Source organism: Schistocerca piceifrons, chromosome 10, assembly GCF_021461385.2.
Source record: "Schistocerca piceifrons isolate TAMUIC-IGC-003096 chromosome 10, iqSchPice1.1, whole genome shotgun sequence".
Classification (NCBI taxonomy): domain Eukaryota; kingdom Metazoa; phylum Arthropoda; class Insecta; order Orthoptera; family Acrididae; genus Schistocerca; species Schistocerca piceifrons.
Window position 1 is genome coordinate 15,018,241 of NC_060147.1, and position 27,981 is coordinate 15,046,221.

The window sequence follows — 27,981 nt, forward strand, 5'->3', positions numbered from 1 at the left end:
AACATCTTCAACAATGTTAGTGAACAAGTAAAAGCAACACTTGATAGCCATTTGGGATACTATCAGAGTGGATTTAGAAACGGCAGATGTCGCTCAGAACAGATTTTCAAAGCCCATAATCCTTCTCAGACTTCCAAACTCTAAAGGCATTGTTGTGACACTTATAGATTCAATAAGGCATTTGACTCAGTTGACAGGGAAACACCAGATAAAATGATCCGAGAATTTAGCATTAAATCTGAACTAGCAAACTTTCTTCGTGAAATGCTCACAGACACCAAATCAAAAGTAAAATTTCGGGATTAGATACCTAAGGCATTCAAAATAAAAATAGGTGTAAGGCAAAGTAATGGCCTGTCGCCTCCCTTGTTCAAATGCTCTTAAAGAAAATACTAAGAGAGTGGAAGCAAAAACTAAAAGAACATAAGCTATCACCAATAACGCTGGGGACTAATAACAAAGGTATGGAAATTCATTGTCTAACATTTGTGGAAGCTTTGTCGTTCTTTCTGAAAACCTAACAAATGCAGAAATACAAATCAGTCTCTTAGAAAAAACAGATAACGAAATAAGTTTAAGAATCTCTGTAGAAAAAACAAAATGTATGACAAACATAAAATATGCTCCAGAAGTCCTAGATGTTGGGCACATAAAGAGAGTTAATACATTTAAATAGTTGGGAGAAATGATCAAAGAAAATGGCTTAGAAAAATTCGCTGTATAATAAACAGCACTTAATTTAAAGAGGGCATATGGTATAATCTGGAACATTTACAACAAAAAGGTCTCTGTCTAAAAATTTGAAAATGCAGCACAACAACACAGTAGGAAAACCAGAAAGTCTTTCTGCAAGTGAATGTATAGTACTGAATTACAAACTACACAAACTTGAAGTTCTAGAAAGAAAAATCTTTGGAAAAATACTTGGTCCACTAAGAAATACAGGAGTATGGAAATTAAGAAGTAATGAAGAAGTATACTGCAACATAGAAAACATAACTGAAACGCTACGGAAGAGGCGCCTGCTAGTTTTTGGACATTTAACTCTTTGAGGGGCAGGTAAACACCACTAAAATTTACCCTAGTGGGGCAAGAAAAATTAATTGCAAATTTCAAATTTCTTTCATTTGTAACACATTTGTTTTATTGTCTTGACATGTTTTATACATTGAACTTGTAAAAATTAAACAACAACAAAATATTAACATTAAATGTGGTCACTACAGGTACCCACCACCCCATTACAGTATACAAATTCGATATATGGTGGTTGAACTTTGAAACAACTAGTTTTTAATTTTCTTGGTATCTCTTGAAACAGTTCGTGCCTTCTCGCAGACATAAAGGTACCTTGCACACTGAACACATCAACACTGTTCGCACTGGATTTTTCTTTGAACTGCAAACTGCACATTTTCTAGATGATGAGTGAATTGGTTGTTGTTTACTGCTTTTGTGGCGAATACTTTCGTCTATGTATGGTTTGCGTGATTTGATCTGGGTTGCTATACCACTTTGGGATACAGAAGCAAAATTAGCTGCCACTGAAACTATTTTTGGAGCCAACGCGATTTTGTACACCTCTCGACAGAAGTCTTTATTGGAGAACTGCTCCATTTCGATTTCTTTGTGCATAATGAACGCATTTGTCACACTGCAGTCTAAAAAGTGAAGAAACAATCTCATCCACCATTTCTTGCTTTTTCTGTCAGTAGCATAGTCTGACTTTAGTTGATCAAAATTATCCACATAGTTCATACTGCAATTTTAGTCTTTCAATACAATTGGACAAGTGATATTGGTTATTGTTCCATCTTTAATTTTTCGAGTTACTGTGGCCACATCTGATGGTGAATGACATGTTGAAATCATGTTGACTGCCCTGTTATCTTTCCGTCTATAGATTACAATGCCATCATTGCTTATTTTGTAATCAAATTCCCCTCTTTCCATTTCCTTTTCCTCCTTGAGTTTTGGTATGTTTTTCCTTCCAGGATTTATTGTTCCACAAGCGAACACACCATCTGATTTTAGGTCCTTGAACAGATCATATGATGTAAAATAATTGTCCATGAAAATAATATGATTCTTTCCACTAAGACAACTGGTTAAATTTAGAACCACACGACTGCACACAAGACTAGAACTTGCACAGCTTGTCATGAATGTGGGGTCATTTCCATCACTGCCATCACTGTCAGCACTGCTGTCACTAGAAGATATTTCTTCAAATAAAATTCGGTAACATTCGTCCTCAGTTATTCCTTTTCGGCTAGACATATTCGATGGAGACGAAGAAAATATACTGGGTGGAGCAGAAGGGCGGTGGTTAGCAGCACTAACCACACAGACATTTGTCTGTGAAACATGGAAAATTCTACTTCAATTTAAAGTTACATTACATGTAGACTTGTATGTGTTGAACACATAAATATAAGCAATTACTTACCAAAAATATCCGTATAAAGAAGAGCTACAGAGAATACTGCACGCCGCTTCCAAGAACAGTGCTAACAATGAAGAAGTATCAACTATTGTTCTGAATACACGGCAAAAATTCGCGCAGAAGACCTGCACTGCCATCTAGCGGCATTTTAGGCAAGAATTAGGTGGCTGGCAGAGAGACTACTGGCCCCTGAGCGGTAAAGGGAGAAAATATTATGTGTTTAGCCACAGTGACCACCGCCCATTGAAACCGTCTACGTATGTGGTTAGTTACAATTTTGCCTGCCCTCCGAAGAGTTAAATAGAATGAACAGAAACAGGTTAACCAAAGACAGAATTTTAAATATCTTTGGGACAAGAAGTCAACAATAGCCTGGTTTCAAGAGTTTAGGAAAGATTTGGAAAGAAACAATACAAGTGAAAAAGACGCAACGGTAAGAGAGATTTTTAAGAAGAACGTGTTACAACTGGAAGGATTCCAAAGCAGAAGGGGGAAGAAGACTGGATCAAAATGGTCTGAGGAGAGAAAAGGGATATGTAGTAAGAAGATGGAAGAATATTGGAGGAAGAAGAAACAAGAACAAAGGAGGAAGCATTGGAATTGGTGCGTGGTTCTTAGATGACCCAAAAGAAGGAAGAAGAATACAAAAAGGTATATTAATCACGTATGCAACAGTATCATAATTAAGTACTATGTAGAAAAAAATGTAAATGCTTATACATTACTGTCATACACGTATAGGCGCACTTCATAATGTAGTTATCGGCTGCTTGTCGCGTACCGCTTGTGTGTTACTGTTGGCGGACAACACCGACAAACCCTTGCCAATACGTCGGCAACTACCCACAACAGCTGCAACATCAGCAGTATGGGCCAGCCAAACCGCAAAATCGACTTTTGCTGCAGCAACGCTTCAGAATGTTGACGGCAATGCTATTTAAGTCAAATATTTCCGTAAAATGTGATCATTTAAATGAAAGTACAGCAGAAGTGACGGCGAAGGCATAAAGCAGCAATGACGTTTATATTCCTCGCTTGTCACAAATATTTGGCTGTTTATTTCCGAATACGGCGCGAATTCAGATGGTGTGGTTAAGCAGGAACCTAAGAGTACAGCTTAAATAGAATTTGCTGCGAACTTCAAATAGGCAAAAACAAAGCGAGAATACAGAGGACGTGTAACAGAGTTTACAAATTTAAATCTGCACGCGGTTTAAATGTAGCGCTTTTTGATTGGCCTTCCAGTCCTGACTTTTCATTGGTCGCTTGGTCAGAGCTCGAGAAGGTGTGGTGGGGATATAAAATCCAGTGTTGTTTACGTTTTCGGTGTGATGTCAAATGTCAAAGCTAAGACACAGACTGTGGCTAAGATTTAGAGTCGTACACTGAAAGGTAAATTGTGCGGATAGTGAAAAGTGTGCGTGTAACAGCAACAAAATAACATCCAGAATTCATCAATTAACAACGCGCAACTAACGCAGTCACTTAAAAATACGCAACACAAGCGATAAATAACAAACCACGCCAGTTTTCCAAACCAAAACATCACAGAATTTTATCGATGGCTACAGTAAAAGATTAGATTAGATTAGATTAAATTGAATTAACACTTGTTCACAGATCATGACTGCGACACTTCGTAATGATGTGAAACGTGTCAGTTTAACATAAGGTTTGTTTACATGTCATAATTCAATTGTTTCAATTGCTGTAAAATTACTAATTTATATTTAAAAATTGATCTGTTGATTAGAAGGTGCCCATCAGAAACCTTTTCAATTTATTTTTTGAAGCCTTGCGAAATATTACTGGTGTTCGTAGATAATTTTAAATATAAACACAACAGAAACACATTAACAGGCAAAAAATAACCTAGTACAGCTCAGGACAGGTGAAACAGATCAGCCGTACGCATCACAAAGCAGCATTACGGGAATATCTAGTTTCAAGGTTGTATTCTAAACTAAAATGCATTCATTGCTGCAACATCCTTTTGCTCTAGATGACATAGTCTGTTAATTTAGACTTGGGCTGACATCTGTTTTCAGCCTTAGGGGACAGGTGATGTAAAAAACAAGTACATATGTAATATAAACAACCACAAATTTGTCAACAAATTCTTAATTTGCGTTGACTTTGTGTGGATGTATGTAAAAAAGGAGATGCCACAGCTTTGGTGAAGGATTTTTGGAGATTAAACAAAGCAAAAATTGTGTTCTAACAAGAAAATTAATGTGTATGAGGAAGAGAAAGGGATCAAGGATTCAGCCCCGAGATTTTATCGTCTAATTTGTATGTCAGTTAAGTTGCCTGCTTATGACTGAACAGTATGTGGCTAAAAGATGCATGTATGGCTCCTCAATACAATATTTGTTTTTTTTTTTAGAAGTAAACTGTGTGAGAAGGTTTTGTCAGCTCTAAAAATGTACTTGTAGTCTCCATTCACAGGTTCAACGGACAGTACACTTTGTGGAAGAACTGTGTAGTGGAGTGGTCATGTGTGGGTCTTTTCTGAAGTTGTGCTGAGAATCTAAAAGTAGTATGTGTTTTGTGAAAAGCATAATGAGTTGGCACACAATAATACTTTTAAATATCTTACTGAAGTGTGAATTATGATGTTGGTGCGTATTTGTAACCTTATTCCTTACTTCTCATTTTATAGACTTGTTTCACAACACTCATTGTTAGAACAGGTGGATACATGTTTACTCTAATGTTGTAATTACTGTGGTATGTAAGAGGTATTTGAGATTCCAGATACATATGTAATAGTAACTGCAATGAATAGGCCTACACTATTGCACCCAGAGGAATTATTTTGTAGAATGCATATTACCTTACTTCATGCTCATTTACTTCCACAAACAGAAACTATACAAACTGACTGAGGTTAGATGGGGTCTCAGCCTTTGTATCTGTAATATGGGTTGTTTGGCCAGCAGGAGAGGTGAAATAATAATTAAAATTGTATTTGTGTTTATCACTTAGTCACATCATGTATTACACTAAATGGTTTCACGTTCATTTTGGGACCAGTTTGATGCTTATCAATTTTATTTACATCATCAGACCGATCTGTTGCTTTGCTGGTAATGTGATTCCCATTTTTAATCAGGCATAAGGAAAACATGACCTTTAGACTGAACACAACTTTATTAAAAAACTAAAACTCTGCCCAAACGGGACATGAAGGACAGGGTCGACTGAGGCGTCCGATCCCACCCGTCGGCTTTGATCCATGACGTAAGGCTGTTGTGGTGTGTGACGTCACGACGGCGCGGAATTTAGTTTGTGTGTGTGGCGTGTTTGTAGGTGTCGTTTTGATGCGATTGGTGGTGCTCTCTGGTGGTGTGTTAGGTGATATGTTTGGTTTAGTTTGCGAGTGTGGCGTCGTGTGTGAATTTTGGTAAATTGCTTTTTTATGTCATTGGGAGGTATGGATATGACTGACAGGATTGTCTCTAGTAAAATTTTTTCAACTATTCGGATTTTTGGATGAAGTCGTGAAGTGTTCAGTACGTCATGAAGAAATGAGGCTTACTTAAAGTTCCGGCGTCTCGGACCAGGGACAGCTGTATGTGAAGATGTCGTAAGGATAACTGGTCAAGGGAAGTGTTCGATCCCAATGTGTGGCTGTTGGTATTGGTATCGGGAGATGTTTTTGAGCTGTATAGGTCAAGGGAAGTGTTCGATCCCAATTTATGGGATCGGGAGCTGCCTTTGAGCTATACAGGTCAAGGCAAGTGTCCGATTCCAGATGATATTGTGTTTAGTGGTTGAGTTTTGTGATGGATTTTTTCGTCGTTTTGCGTGGTTTTGTATGGGGGTGGCTGTCTAAATTTGTTTATATTTAGTTTGTCCCCACCCAAAAACCCCCTATTTCCCGCACTTGTCCCGTTAGTGTGTGTGTGTGTGTGTGTGTGTGTGTGTGTGTGTGTGTGTGTGTGTGTGTGTTATTTAGTTTGTCCCCACCCAAAAACCCCCTATTTCCCGCACTTGTCCCGTTTGTGTGTGTGTGTGTGTGTGTGTGTGTGTGTGTGTGTTATTTAGTTTGTCCCCACCCAAAAACCCCCTATTTCCCGCACTTGTCCCGTTTGTGTTTGTGTGTGTGTGTGTGTGTGTGTGTGTGTGTGTGTGTGTGTGTGTGTGTGTGTGTTTTTTTTTTTTCAATGTATTTTTGTCCTCATAATGTGTACGTAACGACTTTATATGCGCCATATTGGAATCGTGGTTTATGGTCGTTTCCGCCATATTTGTGACGTCATGGGTCAAAGCAGATGGGCGAAATCGGATGCTTCCGTACTTCCGAAGGCCAAATGGCACCGACCGGTCGCTGTTTCATTCTCAGCCCACAGGCATCACCGAGTGCGCATATGGAGGGGCATGTGGTCAGCACACCGCTCTCCTGGCCGTATGTCAGTTTACGAGACTGAAGCTGCTGCTTCTCAGTCAAGTAGCTCCTCGGTTTAGCTCACAAGGGCTGAGTGCACCCCTCTTACCAACAGCGCTCGGCAGACCGGATAGTTACCCATCCGAGTGCAACTTTGGTGATCTGATGGGAAGCGGTGTTACCAGTGTGGTAAGGCTGTTGGCAACACAACTTTATTGCATGGAAGCGTTAACAACTTGAACATATTATTTATGTAACATTCAGTGGGCACTAATTACTTTACCCAAAGAGCTGTACCAATTCACTAAAGGACAAGCGCTCTCTCTCTCTCTCTCTCTCTCTCTCTCTCTCTCTCTCTCTCTCTCTCTCTCTCTCTCTCTCTCACACACACACACACACACACACACACACACCACTGCACTTCCCTCAGATTTAAAGGTTTTCTCCTGAACAATCTGCATAGTAGCAGGTTTAGATTATGTATATTCTGCCCGAGACTGGTTTGGCGGGGCATTTATGTAGGATTACTTTCATTCTGGCAAAATGTAACTACCTTCTGGATTCTTCTGACAGGTCAGCAGTGATAACAGCTCATCTATGTTGATTAGAACTCAGTCCGTTGGGGATAGTCCATTTTTTAACATAGCAACTGTCACCTGTAATTCTGTTATTTGTGATGTGTGTCGTATTTTTACTGTCACAGGTGCAGACACAAGCCCCAACAGTGACTCTGTGCACGTAAATACTTATGGGGAAAGTTTTATCAGACTGGCTTCAATAAAATCAGATGACACGAAAACCACAGTCATATCCAGTGTGTCTTGTACACCTACTGTGTTTGGAAAACACGTAGCAAATGTGCAGCTGCAGTCAAGTTTAGAACAGAAAGACACAACTTGCCACCAGTCAACAGGAGACTGTCCACTGCCAGCTAACAGCCACACTTCTGAACTGCCCACTATGACCACAACTGTAGATGATTTGCCAGATGAGATAATGCTGGAGATCTTCTCGTACATGAGCGTGAGTGAAAATGTAAACCTTTTGCAGAAGGTGTGCATCCGTTGGAAGAGTATTGCCCAAGATGCTAAGGTGTGGTATGACAAGCAATATGTGATTGGGTAAGAAGTTTGATCTCAATCTTAGTTTTTTATTGTTGTAAAACAAAGGAACTCTCTTAGATATGAAGGGTACCCACATAAAATTCCACTGATTTCCAAATGCAATTAAGAAGAACTGCAATGTCATGACAAGGATACATCACTTCTCACCACATAAGGGAGGCATTGAGTCGCAGATGTTAAGCTTTGGGACAAAAAAGTCCTCTGTCTCTTCTGTCTCTCACTTTTACACAAGCCCAACTACACACACATGGACACTGACTCCGGCTGCTGTAGTCCAACTATTGACCTGGACTGTCCATCACTTTATTTAAGAAAAATACTGAGACATAGGTATTTGGGTTTTGTGGTATCATGTAAATCAACTCAAAAACTATTTGTACAAAAAATTAGTGCACTTCGGCATTGGCTCCCTTAATAAATCATAAAATGTTTAGATGGTACTGTATCTCAACACGTGTGCGCACAAGCACATCTGGGCTGATGGAGGCTGTTGCATTCTTGTGCAGAGATTGACAAGGTCACGTACAGGCTTGTTTTTCACACAGTCCCACAGGAAAAAATCCAGAGGTTTATTATGTCTTGATCATGGTGGCCACTTTGTCAGTCAGCCACATCCTGTCCATCGCTGTGGAAATGTTCAGTCCAGGAAGCCACAAAAATGTAAACTCCAGTGCGGTGGTGCGCTGTCCTCCTAGAAGATCACATTTGACTGAAGCAGAAGAGGCTGAGGGGCAGCAAATTCCTGTTACGGACTGTTCAGTATTTGTATCTGTCCAACTATGCTGCCTTTCATTAGCGCACACAACATATTTCCCTTTTGCCTGACTCTGATATGTTTCTGAAAACCGTGGGTTTTCCAAAACCTCAGGTGCAAAAGTTGTGCTGATTAACGTTTCCTGACCTGCGGAAGGTTGTTTGTTAGAGAAAACGACATTCCGTAGATGTGGTTTTGCCTGATCCAGTCCAACGTCTCTATAGCAAATTCGTCATGAAGCTGTTAATCATTTTGCTTCAGGGCTTACATAGTTTAAGCTTTGCAGGTGTGCAAGTGAATTTGTGCAGCACCTTATGAACTGTTGAGTGAGGGATGTTTAGCTCTCGTGCTCCTCGACGAACTGAATTTGATGAGCTTCTTCGGAAGGTGTCTCTGATCTCCTCAACCACTTTATCAGATTTGTGTTTTCTGCCAGTACCTGTCTGTCTGTTTACACTCACAGTGACTAGGAATTTTTCGTACCGAGCCTTCGTCACTGTTGTGGACTGGCAAGACAGCCAATCCACAGTGACGGGTAACCGAAAGGCACACGCTTAAACTCACGCAGGCTGGCGTGAGGTCTGAAACAGGATACGTAATGAATGCTATAAAGAAAAGTACATAGCTTCTGGAATACTTAACTTTAATCCATAATTGTAGAACATCGCTCTGGATTGTACAGAAGTATAATAGCACTATCAAAGGATAATGGCGCCTTGCTAGGTCGTAGCAAATGACGTAGCTGAAGGCAATGCTAACTATCGTCTCGGCAAATGAGAGCGTATTTTGTCAGTGAAACATCGCTAGCAAAGTCGGCTGTACAACTGGGGCGAGTGCTAGGGAGTCTCTCTAGACTAGACCTGCCGTGTGGCGGCGCTCGGTCTGCAATCACTGACAGTGGCGACACGCGGGTCCGACGTATACTAACGGACCGCGGCTGATTTAAAGGCTACCACCTAGCAAGTGTGGTGTCTGGCGGCGACACCACAGTCATCTTAATGTCTCTGAAATTCACGGAAATTTCTTTGGAGAGCTATGGTGATTTTTGTCTCCACATACTGTACCACACACTGGTGCCTCTCTTGGGATGCGTTGATTACTGGTAATTATTTAGCACTGGAAACAAAACAAATGGAGTTGTTTACAAAGATCTCTGCACAGCACTTTTTGAGATGCTTCACATGGCGCCTCAAACTGGAAGTATTTGTGTCTCAAATGTTTTTTAATTGTATTTGGAAAGCAGGGAGGTTTCATGTGGACATCCTGTATTGAAGGAAAGGCATGTGCTAATATTAGTGTGATATGTGTTGATAAATGAAAAGCACCAGTTTGATTTTGTTCTAGAATATTGCTTTTATTGTGTTAACTGGTTTTTGACTTACAAGGCCATTTTCAGACATTTATGTCTGGTGCTCTTCATTTATTATAATGTTGTTCTACCAAGAAGTGACAGAAGATTCTGTTAACATGATATGTGTTGCTTTGTAAGTCTGGTCTGGAGCCTGAAGTACCATCTTATCTATAGCTGATGCAGAATTAGATGTCACCAGAATTAACTGTCATATCAGTATATTTACTACTGAGGTGAAGACCAGAGGTACACAATACGGTCCTTTGCTAAGTGTGACACAGTGTGTGAAATTCCGTGGGGTCCAGTTAGATAACAAGTTAGAATGGAGGCAACAGACAGATAAACTAATCAATGTATTCAGTTCATCATGTTTTGTTATTAGAAGGACTACCCATTATTTTGAGCTAAAGGTTTACTTCTTGTTGTCTTGTTAAATTTTCTTTTGAAGTGATGCATGTCAGGTACATAAAATACAGTATGAAAATTGTGTAAAGTAGATAACCACCCATCTTGCAGAAGCCTTACACTCGATTTCCAGCACTTTTACTGCTACGTGTATTTTTTTGTTTCACTGAGTGCCACTAGGTTATAAAGACACAAGAAATTCCCACAGAACAGTTTCACTGTATTTTAATACACTAACATAAAAGTATACATTACAGCTGTGAAACACTGCAATCATCGTTGTATTTCATAAACACTACATTCAAGACACAAAAACTAGGTTTGATTGGTGTGATACTGACACCAGTGGTACTCGGTACAAAAAGAAAGAAAGAAGAAAGGAAAAAAAGAAGTCGTATGAATAAATTTTAATGTGTTGTAAGAGTAAAAATGAACGAAACGTCATTGGATACAGTTGAATCAGAGGGAAAATGTAATACAATTTGAAAATAATTGCTATCAAAATGAGGGAGATATATGTACTTCCAATGCACTTATGGGGTCATATTGACTCCAGTGATACTAGGAGTGTTAGTGGTGTTTGTTACTCGCAGTGGAAATCATTTTTAGCTAAACAATCACAATACAATATCCAAAAAATTATTATTGTTTAGTCTTTGTGTCCTTGTTTAGAGTTAGTTTGAAGTAATGTAACTCTGGCACAAATGTATTCAATGACCTCACATGTAACATAGAGCAAAAAGTTTAATATCACTACATACTGATTGGATAGCTATAAATGTACTATCCCTCCTAAACTTTATCTGGTTTCTTACATTCAAGTACCGGAAATTCTCTTTATGCCCCTGGAAAAAAGTGGAGCACATTGTATAGTTGCATGACATGTAGCAGTGTTTGGGTAACATGCCCCTGTTGTTACAGATGTAGTTAACTGACCTCACTAGGCAAAATATTAATCACACCATTAAAAGAACAGACCAGATCTCTTGGAATCATGTAGACAGTGTGGAACTGACACCAGGTGATCATATGGCACACCGTGAATGATAGAAGTATGGTGGGTCAATGTGAAGACACATGAGAATGGCAAAGTGGAGCCATTGTGTTTCCCGATTTGTTTGTGTGTCAACATGGACCGATCAAAATGTCTACAAGGAATGGTGTACCACTTGCAGGCATTGAGCACGGCATAAGAACAGAGGTCATAAAATGACCGTAACCGACAGGGAAGGAGGTGAGTGTTAAGTGTTGTTGGTAAAAATGTAGAATGAGGGTAGTGGCGTACTTAAGTTTTTCATCCAGGAATGTTGTAAGCACTTGCTGCGGTGTGATAGGAAGAGAAGAGGGTGTGTCAGCTGTTTGTGTTACATACCCAATGGAGAGCAGCAGGCAGACGACATGTTTTGAAGTAATACTTTCAGAAGGAAGGGTGAAACATGGCTGTAAACGAGGATTATAAATTTAATAGCTCCTTGTTTGAGTCACAGCTTTAGGACAGTGTTGCAACCCACAATATATTCGAAAAAGCAGTGAAATGTTTCTCTGCTTGCTGTTGCTACGCAATTGATCTGCGCCAGCACGCTGAGCGAATCAATGTTTTTTTTATGAAACCGTGGGAGGCGGTAGGCAGATCATTGCTCTTTTATTAAATCATGAGAGAAGGTAGGTGGAACAATGTTTATTAATATATCAGATGTGTGACTCTGTTATTAATAAACATTGATTCACCTACCTTCTACGATGATTTGATTAAAAACAGTTGATGCACTTAAACAAAATGGTGGCTTTTTCTGCAATTCCAGATGATTCCATCCACAATATTTGATACATTTTTGTATCTCTGCACTTAATCCAAGAGATATGCAGCAACAACCACCTTCGTCTTGAAGAAATAAATCACTCATATGAGTCCACTTTAAAGCACTCACTACAGTAATCACAAAATACTACTCTTTTGAAACCCTCTAATACACCGAAAAATGTCAAACAAGACAATGGTATCAATTTTGGGGCCTCTGTTATCATCTCTCATTGGTTACATTAAAGAATCATCCCACTGGCTACATGGAACTAGCATATTGCCAACCTGCGAGTAGTCAGTAAGCACCACTGTGACTGCCGCTGGCCTCGATCTAGACTTAAGCCTGTAGTTGTCATGACTTGTCAGTGAAAAATAGTTTAAAACTTGACAGGAATTGATGTTTTCAGCGAATGCAGGTTCATGTTGGTGAGTTTCCAGCCAACTTGACATTGAGAAGAGCTGATCTTGGTTGACAGATGTGACTAAATCAGTCTGTGCTGTTTCAACACTGTGTCAGAGTTCAGCAACAATAGTGTCTGGTGAGTGTTGGCATGCCAGGGTGTTGATAACCCTTGACCAGGCAGTTCCAGTTGGTGAGATATGTGGAGTCTGTATGTGGGTTGGAATGGCATGAGCGATGTGTGGTCTTGTGTTATCTTGTTGAAAGGAAACATTACAGAGACCTCCAAGATAGAGCACCAGCCTTAATACCAACTTACAAAATTACCAGCCTTTTGAAACAGGGATACTTGTGTTGTGTAGACAATGGCAACCCCTAGCACCTTGTCAGATGCTGCACCCTTGTACTCACTTTGTCAGAAAAGCTCCAGGACAGATTCTTTAAAAATATAAAATTGTACTTACCAAGTAATGATTCTAGCTCCTATCTAAGTAGTTCCCTTGGCTATCTATACACAGTTGCCAACATTTCTGGAAATTTTGGAAGCAAGCAGGGAAATTTTCAACTACGATGCATGTAAGTTCATTTGTCACAGCTCATTGGATATCTCCGATGAAGCTTTCCTTTCACTTGCCATTTAACTCACTGAAACAAGAAGAAATAGTGGGCTGATAGGTCGTGTAAATATGGCAGTTGTGGGATGGCAATAACAGAATGTTTGGCCAGATACTTGTTTACACGTAATGCGAAGTGGAGCCTTACAGTGTCTTGCAGTAAGAACCAGTTCTGAAGATGACAGAAATCAGGGCAGCAACATTTAATTGCTTGTTACAAATGTTTTGAGACTTTTGTGTAAAGAGTTTAGTTTACTGTTTGGTCTGGAGGAACATACTCTGTGAACTAATCCGTTACTATCAAAGAATGCGATCAACAATGTCTCTGTTCTTGAAGGTTGTCATTTGACTTTTTTCAAGTCTGGTGATCTGGGACTCTGTCATTTGGCACTTTAACACCTCGTGTGAGGGTCATACTGGTTGCACAAACTTTCATCCCTAGCAATAATCTTTGACAGAGATGTGGGATCACGTTTGGTTCCATTCAGTAGTTCAGCAGAAATTCTTCATCTTTCCTCTTTCTGCTCTTCTGTTAGTGTGTGAGGCACAAGTTCTGCATTAAGGTTGCATTTCCCTAAATATTTGCGTTAACTCCTATGACACACATCACAATTGAATTTAAGTTGTTTGCATCAGTAGGTGCTGTAAATGGGCAACCAGCTCTGGGATCTTCTCACACTGAATCTCTGCCTTTTGTGCTACTCGAAAAAACAACTTCTTGACAGTGCCCCGTCTGCATTGTTGTTGTTGTGGTCTTCAGTCCTGAGACTGGTTTGATGCAGCTCTCCACGCTACTCTATCCTGTGCAAGCTTCTTCATTTCCCAGTACTTACTGCAACCTACATCCTTCTGAATCTGCTTAGTGTATTCATCTCTTGGTCTCCCTCTATGATTTTTACCCTCCACGGTGCCCTCCAATGCTAAATTTGTGATCCCTTGATGCCTCAGAACATGTCCTACCAACTGATCCCTTCTTCTAGTCAAGTTGTGCCACAAACTCCTCTTCTCCCCAATCCTATTCAATACCTCCTCATTAGTTATGTGATCTACCCATCTAATCTTCAGCATTCTTCTGTAGCACCACATTTCGAAAGCTTCTATTCTCTTCTTGTCCAAAATAGTTATCGTCCGTGTTTCGCTTCCATACATGGCTACACTCCATACAAATACTTTCAGTAACGACTTCCTGACACTTACATCTGTACTCGATGTTAACAAATTTCTTTTCTTCAGAACGCTTTTCTTGTCATTGCCAGTCTACATTTTATATTGTCTCTATTTCGACCACCATCGGTTATTTTGCTCCCCAAATAGCAAAACTCCTTTACTACTTTAAGTGTCTCATTTCCTAATCTAATTCCCTCAGCATCACCCGAATTAACTCAACTACATTCCATTATCCTCATTTTGCTTTTGTTGATGTTCATCTTATAGCCTCCTTTCAAGACACTGTCCATTCCATTCAACTGCTCTTCTAAGTCCTTTGCTGTCTCTGACAGAATTACAATGTCATCGGCAAACCTCAAAGTTTTTATTTCTTCTCCATGAATTTTAATACCTACTCCGATTTTTTCTTTTGTTTCCTTCACTGCTTGATCAATATACAGATTGAATAACATCGGGGAGAAGCTACAACCCTGTCTCACTCCCTTCCTAACCACTGCTTCCCTTTCGTGTCCCTCGACTCTTATAACTGCCATCCGGTTTCTGTACAAATTGTAAATAGGCTTTCACTCCCTGTATTGTACCCCTGCCACCTTCAGAATTTGAAAGAGAGTATTCCAGTCAACATTGTCAAAAGCTTTCTCTAAGTCATATGATTGCTTAATCATCGGCCATGTTTTGCTAGGGGTTTTCCTGAGCTTGATGCAGAACTTAAAAGTTCACTCTTTGCTCACAATTGGCATCCATTGTATCACCTTAACTAATGCACTAGGAATCCAAATGATGTGTTGCTAATCACAGCCATGCCACCTAGCAAGATTGCACAGAAATGTGTCTGAGATCATTTTAAGGATGCACACGTACTGGGTAACATAAAAACTGTGTTTTTTCCTTGTTAGTGTTAAAGACTGAGGATAAAAACTACTGTCCTGGAACTATTTGGACAAAGGCAGTAATTGTGAGGAAAGCAATCTGGCAACATTTGTTTCCCTCAGAGCATACAACGCACCGGTACAGCCATTGAATTACTCATTTGAAAAGATGATGTGGCTTCACTTAACGTGTCCAGTTGTTCTCGCTGGCTGCATTACGATAGGTGTACCTCTCCTTACTGCTAGGTCGACAGAAACTGTGATGATCATTGTAATCCTGGCAGTCTGCTGTGCACCAGATGCCATGTCCGAGTGGATATTCAACTTACAGCAAGCAAGGCAACACCCTGATTCAAGAAATGGGACATTGCTGTTTGACCCTAAAGAGACGTTTTACATCTGTACCTGTACTGTGCAAACCACCATGAAGTGCATGGCATTGTTGTAATTATTAAGGTTTCTTCCTATTACATTCACATATGAAGTGCTGGAAGAATGCATGCTGTAATTACTCTAATTTTATCCTCATGATTCCTATGTGAGCAATAAATCAGGAGGAGTTGTTATTTAAAGCCGGTTCTTGAAACTATGTTAATAGACTTTCATGGGATAGTTTGTCTATCTTCAAGAGTCTTCCAGTTTAGTTCTTTCAGTATCTCTGTGACATTCTCCCACATATTAAACAAACCTGTGACCATTCTTGCTGCCCTTCTCTGTATATGTTCAATATCCCCTGTTTGTCCTACCTGGTTTGGGTCCCACACACTTGAGTAGTATTCTAGAATAGGTCACACGAGTGATTTGTAAGCTATCTCCTTTGTAGACTGATTGCAGTTCCCCAGTATTCTACAAATAAAATGAAGCCTACCACCTACATTTAGATTGATCCTAACTACACAGTAACTTCAGTTTTTTGAATGTCTGATGTGTGGATGTTTGCCATCAGAGAAGATTCATAAAAATGAAACCCACAGTTGCACATTTAAATTCATTCACCCCACAATTTCTGAAGTAAACGGATTTGTCCTCACTATTCATACACCTGTCTCCACAGGTACACAGTAACCGATGAGGAGGCCATAGCGACTTTCCGAGCAGCTCCACAGTTGCGTACAGTGATTGTGGATAGAGAAGTTGAACCCGCTATCTTTGAGGTTCTGTCTAAAAGCTGTCCCGAGGTCACCACACTGGATATCGATTATCGACAGACCGTACATTATACAGTGAGTATTTTTTCTTTGCTTTGTGTCATCTGCACATCTTCTCCATATTAGAGTCATATTGGTAAAAGTAGTTGTTACAGGTTGTGTAGATCTTATTTTTGCCAAACAGAGTGGTAATGAAGGTGCCAACTGAGCTACAGATTCAGACATTTATGAACAAAAAATGAATTTATATGGTCATACGCAGTTCACTTGATGTTTTGTAACTGAATACTTAATTTTCTTTGAGAAGTCTTCTGTGGTACAGGAGGAATTTACGAACTTCCAGCATGCTGCAGGTCAAAAATAGACCACAGCTCTTTTACAATTGAAATAAATGGTTGTAGCGCCATCATAAGTTGCATTAAGAAGTATCTTTTTTATTTCCTGGTTGTGACTAGTTTCAGGCACCTCTGTTCAAACCATCCTACAAAGGAAATTACAGTTGGCATGATAGTTTTCTACAAATGAAGCATAAATACTTGCAATACAATTACATCAAACTAATATACATAAAAACGCTGGCAGGTCGATAGACACACAAACAAACACAAACATACACACAAAATTCAAGCTTTCGCAACAAATTGTTGCCTCATCAGGAAAGAGGGAAGGAGAGGGGAAGACGAAAGGAAGTGGGTTTTAAAGGAGAGGGTAAGGAGTCATTCCAATCCCGGGAGCGGAAAGACTTACCTTAGGGGGAAAAAAGGACAGGTATACACTCGCACACACGCACATATCCATCCACACATACAGACACAAGCAGAAATATGTCTGCTTGTGTCTGTATGTGTGGATGGATATGTGCGTGTGTGCGAGTGTATACCTGTCCTTTTTTCCCCCTAAGGTAAGTCTTTCCGCTCCCGGGATTGGAATGACTCCTTACCCTCTCCTTTAAAACCCACTTCCTTTCGTCTTCCCCTCTCCTTCCCTCTTTCCTGATGAGGCAACAATTTGTTGCGAAAGCTTGAATTTTGTGTGTATGTTTGTGTTTGTTTGTGTGTCTATCGACCTGCCAGCGTTTTTGTTCGGTAAGTCACCTCATCTTTGTATTTATATATAATTTTTCCCACGTGGAATGTTTCCTTCCATTATATTAATATACATAAAATATATCTAAAAACAAAGATGATGTAACTTATCAAATGAAAGCGTTGGTATGTTGATAGAGACACAAACACAAACACACACACAAAATTCAAGCTTTCGCAACCCACGGTTGCTTCATCAGGAAAGAAGGAAGGAGAGGGAAAGACGAAAGGATGTGGGTTTTAAGGGAGAGGGTAAGGAGTCATTCCAATCCCGGAAGTGGAAAGACTTACCTTAGGGGGGGAAAAAGGACAGGTATACACTCGCGCGCACACACACACACAGATCCATCTGCACATGTACAGACACAGGCAGACATATGTAAATGCAAAGAGGTTGGGCAGAGATGTCAGTCGAGGCGGAAGTACAGACGCAAAGATGTTGTTGAATGACAGGTGATGTACGAGGGGTGGCAACTTGAAATTAGCGGAGGTTGAGGCCTGGTGGGTAACGGGAAGGGAGAATATATTGAAGGGCAAGTTCCCATCTCCGGATTTCTGATAGGTTGGTGTCAGTGGGAAGTATCCAGATAACCTGGACGGTGTAACACTGTGCCAAGATGTGCTGGCTGTGCACCAAGGCATGTTTAGCCACAGGGTGATCCTCATTACCAACAAACACTGTCTGCCTGTGTCTGTTCATGTGAATGGACAGTTTGTTGCTGGTCATTTCCACATAGAAAGCTTCACAGTGTAGGCAGGTCAGTTGGTAAATCATGTGGGTGCTTTCACACGTGGCTCTGCCTTTGATCCTGTACACCTTCCGGGTTACAGGACTGGAGTAGCTGGTGGTGGGAGGGTGCACGGGACAGATTTTACACTGGGGGCAGTTACAAGGGTAGGAGCCAGAGGGTAGGGAAGGTGGTTTGGCGATTTCATAGGGATGAACCAAGGGGTTACGAAGGTTAGGTGGATGGTGAAAAGACACTCTTATTGGAGTGGGGAGGATTTCGTGAAGGATGGATCCCATTTCAGGGCAGGATTTGATGAAGTCGTATCCCTGCTGGAGAGCCACATTCAGTGTCTGATCCAGTTCCGGAAAGTATCCTGTCACAAGTGGGGCACTGTTGGGTCTCTTCTGTGGGAGGTTCTGGGTTTGAGGGGATGAGGAAGTGGCTCTGGTTATTTGCTTCTGTACCAGGTCGGGAGGGTAGTTGGTAGCTGTCATAATGGAGGTACTGTTGCTTGTTGGTGGGTTTGATGTGGACGGATGTGTGAAGCTGGCCATTGGACAGATGGAGGTCAACGTCGAGGAAAGTGGCATGGCATTTGGAGTAGGACCAGGTGAATCTAATGTAACCAAAGGAGTTGAGGTTGGAGAGGAAATTCTGGAGTTGTTCTTCACTGTGAGTCCAGATCATGAAGATGTCATCAATAAATCTGTACCAAACTATGGGTTGGCAGGCCTGGGTAACCAAGAAGGCTTCCTCTAAGTGATCCATAAATAGGTTGACGTACTCCCCAAGACACTATCCAGATTGAGCCCTGCCTGGAACAGTTCCGTCCTCTGTCACAGCGGGACCTACCTCCTCTTCCTCAAAATCACCCTCTCCAAACCTTCCAGGAATTTCTCACTTCTAGCCTTGCCTCTCAATCTTTCTTGAAAAACCTTAATCCTACTCCCAGTATCACCACAGCTGAAGCGCAAGCTGTCGGTGATCCGAAGGCTGACCGATCTATCGTCATTCTTCTGGTGGACAAGGGTTCCATGACTGTGGTACTTGGTTGTCGGGAGTAGGTGGCTGAGGGACTCCGTCAGCTTTCAGACAACACTACATACAAAATTTGCCAATGTATACTCATTCGTAATGTCCAGGTGGAGCTTCAAGGAATCCTCAGAACCTTAGGCCCTCTACAAAACCTTTCCCCTGACTCCATCAACCTCCTGATCCCACTGACACACTGCACCCGTACCTTCTACGTACTTCCTAAAATTCACAAACTCAAACATCCCAGCCGCCGCATTCTAGCTGGTTACCAACGTAGATCAACACCTTCAACCCATTACATGCAGTCTCCCATCCTTCAACAAAGACACCAACCACTTTCTCGAACGCCTGGAATCCTTACCCAATCTGTTACCCCCGGAAACCATCCTTGTAACCATTGATGCCACTTCCTTATACACAAATATCCTGCACGTCCAGGGCCTCGCTGCGATGGAGCACTTCCTTTCATACCGATCACCTGCTACCCTACCTAAAACTTCTTTCCTCATTACCTTAGCCAGCTTCATCCTAACCCACAACTTCTTCACTATTGAAGGCCAGACATACCAACAATTAAAGGGAACAGCCATGGGTACCAGGATGGCCCCCTCATACGCCAACCTATTTATGGGTCGCTTAGAGGAAACCTTCTTGGTTACCTAGGCCTGCCAACCCAAAGTTTGGTACAGATTTATTGATGACATCTTCATGATCTGGACTCACAGTGAAGAAGAACTCCAGAATTTCCTCTCCAACCTGAACTCCTTTGGCTCCATCAGATTCACCTGGTCCTACTCCAAATGCCATGCCACTTTCCTCGACGTTGACCTCCATCTGTCCAATGGCCAGCTTCACACATCCGTCCACATCAAACCCACCAACAAGCAACAGTACCTCCATTATGACAGCTACCACCTATTCCATATCAAATAGTCCCTTCCCTACAGCTTAGGTCTTTGTGGCAAATGAATCTCCTCCAGTCCTGAATCCCTGAACCATTACACCAACAACCTGAAAACAGCTTTCGCATCCCGCAACTACCCTCCCGACCTAGTACAGAAGCAAATTACCAGAGCCACTTCCTCATCCCATCAAACACAGAACCTCCCGCAGAAAAACCCCAAAAGTGCCCCACTTGTGATGGGATACTTTCCGGGACTGGATCAGACTCTGAATGTGGCTCTCCAGCACGGATACGACTTCCTCAAATCCTGCCTGAAATGAGATCCATCCTTCACGAAAACCTCCCCACTCCACCAAGAGTGTCTTTTCGCCTTCCACCTAACCTTCATAACCTCTCGGTTCATCCCTATGAAATCCCCAAACCACCTTCCCTACCCTCTGGCTCCTACCCTTGTAACTGCCCGCAGTGTAAAACCTGTCCCATGCACCCTCCCACCACCAGCTACTCCAGCCCTGTAACCCGGAAGGTGTACAGGATCAAAGGCAGAGTCACATGTGAAAGCACCCACGTGATTTACCAACTGATCTGCCTACACTGTGAAGCCTTCTATGTGGGAATGACCAGCAACAAACTGTCCATTCGCATGAATGGACACAGGCAGACAGCATTTGTTGGTAATGAGGATCACCCTGTGGCTAAACATGCCTCGGTGCACGGCCAGCACATCTTGGCACAGTGTTACACCGTCCGGGTTATCTGGATACTTCCCACTGACACCAACCTATCAGAAATCCGGAGATGGTAACTTGCCCTTCAATACATTCTCCCTTCCCGTTACCCACCAGGCCTCAGCCTCTGCCAATTTCAAGTTGCCACCCCTCGTACATCACCTGTAATTCAACAACATCTTTGCCTCTGTACTTCCGCCTCGACTGACATCTCTGCCCAAACTCTTTGCCTTTACATATGACTGCTTGTGTCTGTATATGTGTGGTTGGATATGTGTGTGTGTGCGTGAGTGTATACCTGTCCCTTGTTCCCCCCAAGGTAAGCTTTTCTGCTCCCAGGGTTGGAATGCCTCCTTACCCTCTCCCTTAAACCCACATCCTTCCGTCTTTCCCTCTCCTTCCTTCTTTCCTGATGAAGCAACCGTGGGTTGCGAAAGCTTGAAATTTGTGTGTGTGTTTGTGTTTGTTGTTGTCTCTATCAACATACGAAAGCTTTCGTTTGGTAACTTACGGAATCTTTGTTTTTAGATGTAATATACACATAAGGTATACAAATTTGTCATCATCATTTAGTTTTATGAGTTGACTTAATACTTATGCACAATATGACATCACACTAATATACATGTAAGATACACAAATTTGTTGTGATGATTTAATTTTATGAATTGTCATTATAGTTACACACAGTGTCATAAGTGTGAAAATACAAATGCAACAGATTTACTTAGTTTTATGTACTGCGCTCTAATGAGCAAAAATTACATTTCTTTTTGTTACAAGTTAAATCCAAAGTGCAATTTTTTAAAAAGTAGTCAAGGAGGAACATCTTACACAAGCATTTAAAATGATTACTCTTACTCTGAAAGAGACAGTCTTCACGCTTGGATGGAAAGTCATCAAGTAAAACCAGGGTTGCCATAAGTTTTGGAAATCAGAGAATATTGGAGAATTTCAAACACATCAGGGAAATTTGAAAAACACAGGAAAAATCTCACTTTTGTCTCAGTAGATGAAGTGGTTTGTTTGCTGAGGTGTCATGCATCATCGCTGGCTGGGTGTAGCTGAGTATGTGCACCGTTTCCCTGCTCCCTCATTCCTACCGCTTCTCCGATTCCTCCCCTCCCCTCAACTTACAGTCAGTGCTACCAGCTCTTCTTGCCACTAGCCTAGCAGCTGTCGGCGAGAGGCAGGGAGGCGTGAGGAGTGGTTTGTTTGGATCTGAATGTCAGAGACTGTAGACGAAGCAGCCAGGGATGGCAGTCGTGTGTGCGTGAGTTGTATCTGAGTGACTGTGTTTGTGCTCTTATTTTCTGACAAAAGCTATGGTTGAAACTTTAGTTGTGACAATGTGATTGTCTTTTCTGCGTGGCTGTCTACAGCTCAGCAATCATCTTTATGATGAGTCACTACCTATTCTCATTATTATTGCTTCTCAGAGTATTTGAGCAAGTTATCTGTTTCATTGATTGATCACTGTGATCCCATTTCATCAACATACTGTCTGTGGCTCATTAATAGCTGGCCACGCGAGTGGATTTCCACGACGGGCTAAAACTGGAAGCCGTTTCTGTGGGTATCTGTAATGGATCGGGCCGGCTGATCTGGAGCCATTCACTCTCCACTAATATGCAGACCCTGCCCGCCAGATCTAGTCTCACTGACCTGCCCGCAGGTTGGGTGTGTTTGTTTGTGGTGTAATGCAGCGGATTTTCCATGGACCCAGGATTACAGTGCACCTCACCAGGCCAGAGGTGCAACTCTCTCACCACAAGTACATTGTACAGTGTGGCAATTTATACATATTTTATTGTTCTAGTACATTTTGCCACTTCGAAAGTTGTTTATATGTTAGAAAGTATGGACGATAAGAAGAAGAAAATTGAGTCAGTCACTGGCGGTTTTGCGCCCTATGTACTCATATATTTTTCAAAAGAAAAATCTCACAACACTTGAAAAAATAACAGATATAACACGATGGGTAATAACTGACAATAACGAACATAATAGAACCAACATTTTATTGGCAATCATCTACAGTGTTGGTTTAAACAATTATTCCCTGCCTTATACACCTCTTTCAAGAGGCCTACTTTTTTCTGAGGTTATTTCTGAAATCATTGAAGGTATTTTTAAGTCTGTCTTGTGACTCCAAGGAAATGTGTGTTTTTGTTACCAAATGTGTTTCATCTTGTTGAAATAAAATAACATCAGTGGTCTTAATGAAATACATATACCAGTTGGCTTGCTTTCTCCATCTAAAAACAGTTCATTACAAAAGATGTTGATGTAAGTACTTAAGATTTTTGCTCACATCGGAAATGCCATCTTGTTTGCACTATTGTTTCTTGTACCATAGTTGCAAATGCAGGTTGTTAACTTACATCTTAAGTAACCCTTGAGATCTCGAAATTTTTCAGTGAAAAATGCTAAGACCTGTCTGGAAATCAGTTAAGTACCAGGGAATTTCACTTGGGGAAACTTGTGGCAACCCTGAAAACAAAAGTCACTTCTGGTGTTCCCCAAGGTAGCGCTGTAGGCCCTCTGTTGTTCCTTATCTATATAAACGATTTAGGGGACAATCTGAGCAGCAGACGGAGAAGGAGATTAGTGTGTAACATCCCATTGACAATGAGGTCATTAGAGATGGAGCACAAACTCGGATTAGGGAATAACGGAGAAGTAAAGCGGGTGTGCCCTGTCGAAGGAAACATCCCAGCATTTGCTGTAAGCGATTTAGGGAAATCACGGAAAACAGAAATATCGGGATGGCCGGATGTGGGGCTGAACCACCATTCTCCCAAATGCGAGTCCAGACTGCTAACAACTACACTACCCCAATCGGCATTTGCAGATGATGATGTCCTTTATCATGTAGTAAAGTCCTCAGAAGATCAAAACAAATTGCAAAATGATTTAAGAAAAGATGTCTGTGTGGTGCAAAAAATTGGCAATTGAGCCTAAATAATGAAAAGTGTGAGGTCGTCCACATGTGCGCAAAAAGGAATCCATTAAACTTAAGTTACATGCTAAATCACTCAAATCTAAAGGCCGTAAATTCAGTTAAATACCTTAGAATTACAATTACAGACAACTTAAATTGGTAAGAACACACAGAAAATGTTGTGGGGGTAGGTAGAACACTTAGAAAATGTAACAGATCTACACCATGCTTATCTGTGTTCTTTTGGAATACTGCTGCACGGTCTGGGATCCTTACCAGATAGGATTAATGGGGTACATCAAGAAAGTTCAAAGAAGGGCAGCATGTTTTTTGCTGTCACAAAATAGGGGAGACAATGTCACGGACGTGATACTGGATTTGGGATGGGGATCGTTAAAACAAAGGCGTTTCTTGTTGTGGTGGAATCTTCTCATGAAATTTCAATCACGAACTTTCTCCTCCGAATGTGAAAATATTTTTTTTTAATGCTGATTTACTTACGGAGAAACGATCATCATAATAAAATAAGATAAATCAAAACTCATACGGAAAGATGTAGTTGTTCATTTTTCCTGCATGCTGTTTGAGATTGGAATATTAGAGAATTATTATGAAGGTGGTTTCATGAACTCTCTGTCAGGCACTTAAGTGTGATTTTCAGAGTATCCATAGATGTAGATGTACATTACAAGCTACAACTCCTTATGCCCAATTATTATTGAAAGTTGTATGCAGCAGTACTGATAGGAATTCTGCAATGCCTGAATCTTGATCATCATAAAATTTGTTGAAGCTGTGACCAATAAATAAATCTTTGCTTATGAATTTGTGGTAATCTCAGATTCTTGCTTCATGTCAGCTGACAGCTTGCTTCTTTTGCAGACAGGATGTTAAATTCTAGTCTTTTTCCTTCGGTTTTAAAATTCATGCTCTTATAAATAAAGTGTCTTTTGCGTTTGAAATGATACTTCACTGGACATTTGAACTGGAGCAAGTTTTTTAGTTTAGCACCCACATTTGGTTCCCCGAGCATCTTTTCTCCATCTTTAAACTTTCCTATTATGTTTTTTAGTATGCTTTGTTGACATAGGTGTGACAACATTTTTGATGGCCAGTGATGAACTCTTATCCTCCATCTTGCTGGGAAAAGAAGTGAAAGTAAATTCCACCGATCACTGAGATTCACTAACAACAACACTGTTATAAGAGACACAAAACTAAAACAATAACACACAGTGAAACTTTACATATGCTAAGTGTTGGGAGACATGGAGATGAAAACAGCTACCTGCTTAAATCTGATTGGAGAACATAGTAAAAAAAATTCTTGTTTCAGTATGGTAAGACATTTACACCTGATGAGCTCATGACTTGCATGCATTTCCCCCTCTACATGTACAGTATCTTTTCTGTAATTTATATCAAATTAACCTGCAAGTGCAGTGTGGAATGTCACCTTAATAAACTGGGCATCATTTGTTCCAAGCTTATGTACTGTAAAATGTTGAAAGCATCCAATTTCTTCCCACGCACTTCACCCATGGCTGATAATGAGCAACGTATGTATCATTGTTAGTCACAAGCGTACAGCTAAGTCGAGACCTGAGCAATTTGTCTGCTGAAGCACATACAATGAGATGCATTGAATTACAGCTTTAGGATCTCTTAAAAATGTATTAATGTGTGAATGTTAAGAGCAAATATAATTCACTAAGTTTAGAAAAATAAAAAGAGCACTCTATGAAAAACAAGCTTGAGCTTCTGCGCAGTGTGTCATGAGAGAGTTTGGTTGACTTTTTATGACAATAAGGACAACTACAATAAAACTTTGGACTTTGAACTAAAACAAGATGAACTAGTGGAAAATGAATTGGACAATTAGACCAAACCTGCCCCCCCCCCCCTCCCAATTGATTATTTTGTATACACCTGATACAAAAACAGCACTCTGTGTAAGGTGAGGTGGTCTGCATGCCGCAGCAGAAAGATTTGCAGACAAATTAGACCAAACAGATTTAGAGACCAGTTTCGGAGGGCTATTTGAATTCCATAATTGGCACAATATTTCGAACAGAAAAATGTATGGGCAAAAGTTTAAGTGATAAACCTTCACCTTGATATTGGTCTAGGTACCTCCTCCTCCTCCATTCGTTTAACATGACTGTAAGATCTAAGCTTCGATTCCTGTCCTAACCTGTAATGCAAACTGTCTGAGCTGATGTGCTCATCCATGGGCGGCACGCTACACAAGTGGGTGGGAATGCGCAAATAGCTGATGTGCAGTCCGTCCTGCAGCTGAGGCTGAGCACGTGTGGTCTACTCCACTGGCAGAATGCACGTGGGCGGGGGTAGTCGAGCAGATCACATGTGCGCACATCATTTGTGATGCGACTGTCCGGCCGGTAGCCTACACGGCCTGTGAATGTGTCGAGGGGACGGTGAGGGTGCTGTCGTGTTGTGGGCAACGGTGGAACAGCCCACTGTAACGGTTCCTCCCACAACTCTGACCCCTCGTACACTTCTTGGGAGACAGCCAACATTGCGAAATTGGGTAGTATGTGTGCCCTGAGACGGCTTTGATAGCTATGGAGGTCCTACAGTAACACTGAAAACTGACAGACATCAGGCCTCTGGAAAAGCTGTGATAGTACAGCAAGCCAGTAGTGGATAATACATGTGCTTTTATTGTGGTATCGTTATTATAGGTGCTTTTAAATTAAGTACACTCAACGGTAAGTTCACCCGATAAAAAAATTGTCACCCTGTTGTGTGCGCACAGATGCATCATTAATGCTTTACAGATGGCACAGCAATCAGGTTACATGCTCAACTGTACATGCTTGTCTCTAGGTGCACATAAGGCAGTAGTGATCAGTGAGGCATTAATATTTTGAGTGCAAATAGTATGTACGAGGGTCACTCCAAAAGAAATGCACACTTTTATTTTTAAATCCATCTTTTATTCTACGTGTTCGAAAGTTTTACAGTGTGTAGATACATCATTTAGGAACAATATTTTCATTTCTCCACGTAATTTCCATCCCTTTCAACTGCCTTACGCCATCTTGGAACCAGCGCCTGTATACCCGCACGGTAAAATTCTGGACCAGCCTGTTGGAGCCACTGTTTGGCAGCGTGCACAAGGGAGTCATCATTTTTCAAACCTTGTTCCACGAAGAGAGTCTTTCAGTTTCCCAAAGAGATGATAGTCACACGGAGCCAGGTCAGGATTGTAAGGCGGGTGTTTCAGTGTTGTCCATCCAAGTTTTGTGATCACTTCCACAGTTTTTTGACTGTCATGTGGCCATGCATTGTCGTGCAACAGCAAAACATCCTGCTTTTGCCGATGTGGTCGAACACAACTCGGTCGAGCTTGAAGTTTCTTCGGTGTTGTCACATATGCATCAGAATTTATGGTGGTTCCACTTGGCACGATGTCCACAAACAAGAGGCCTTCGGAATCGAAAAACATCGTAGCCATAACTTTTCCAGCAGAAGGTGTGGTTTTGAATTTTTTTTTATTGGGTGAATTTGCATGATGCCACTCCACTGATTGCCTCTACGTCTCTGGTGAGAAATGATGGAACCGAGTTTCATCACCTGTCACAATTCTTCCAAGAAATTCATCTCCACCATTCTCGTACTGTTCCAAAAGTTCACTGCATACTGTTTTTCTTGTTTCTTTGTGAGCCACTGTCAACATCCTGGGAACCCACCTGGCACAAACCTTTTTTAATGCCAACACTTTCAGTATTCTGCAAACACTTCCTTCCCCTATCCCAACGTAGGGTGACAATTCATTCACTGTGATGTGTCTGTCAGCAGTCGCCAATTCGTTACTCTCTGCACACTGTCTTGAGTGTGTGCAGTACGAGGCCTGCTCCTGCGAGGACAATCCTCAATATTTCCGTGCCCGCTTTCATCACGTAACCTGCTTGCCCACTGACTGACTGTACTGCGATTGACAGCAGCATCCCCATACACCTTTTCCAACCTCTTGTGAGTGTTTCCCACTGTCTGGTTTTCACAGCACAGGAATTCTATGACAGCACGTTACTTCTGATGAACGTCAAGTGTAGCAGCCA

General features: G+C 41.2%; 1 protein-coding gene across 4 annotated transcripts in view; it reads left to right on the forward strand.

The window, feature by feature from the left end:
- The first annotated feature begins 3,742 nt into the window (after nt 1-3,742).
- Nucleotides 3,743-27,981, forward strand: part of LOC124718857 — a 106,629-nt gene continuing 82,390 nt past the window's right edge. Inside the window, exons 1-4 of one of the 4 annotated variants that reach the window (XM_047244485.1) lie at nt 3,782-3,838; nt 4,067-4,118; nt 7,540-7,957; nt 16,376-16,544. In XM_047244485.1, coding sequence (XP_047100441.1) covers nt 7,797-7,957; nt 16,376-16,544 — 330 coding nt within the window. In that variant the 5' untranslated portion in view covers nt 3,782-3,838; nt 4,067-4,118; nt 7,540-7,796. Of the gene's footprint in view, nt 4,119-4,330; nt 4,397-7,539; nt 7,958-16,375; nt 16,545-27,981 lie in introns of those variants that run through there. The other 3 variants (XM_047244486.1, XM_047244488.1, XM_047244487.1) reach the window with 3 other exon arrangements.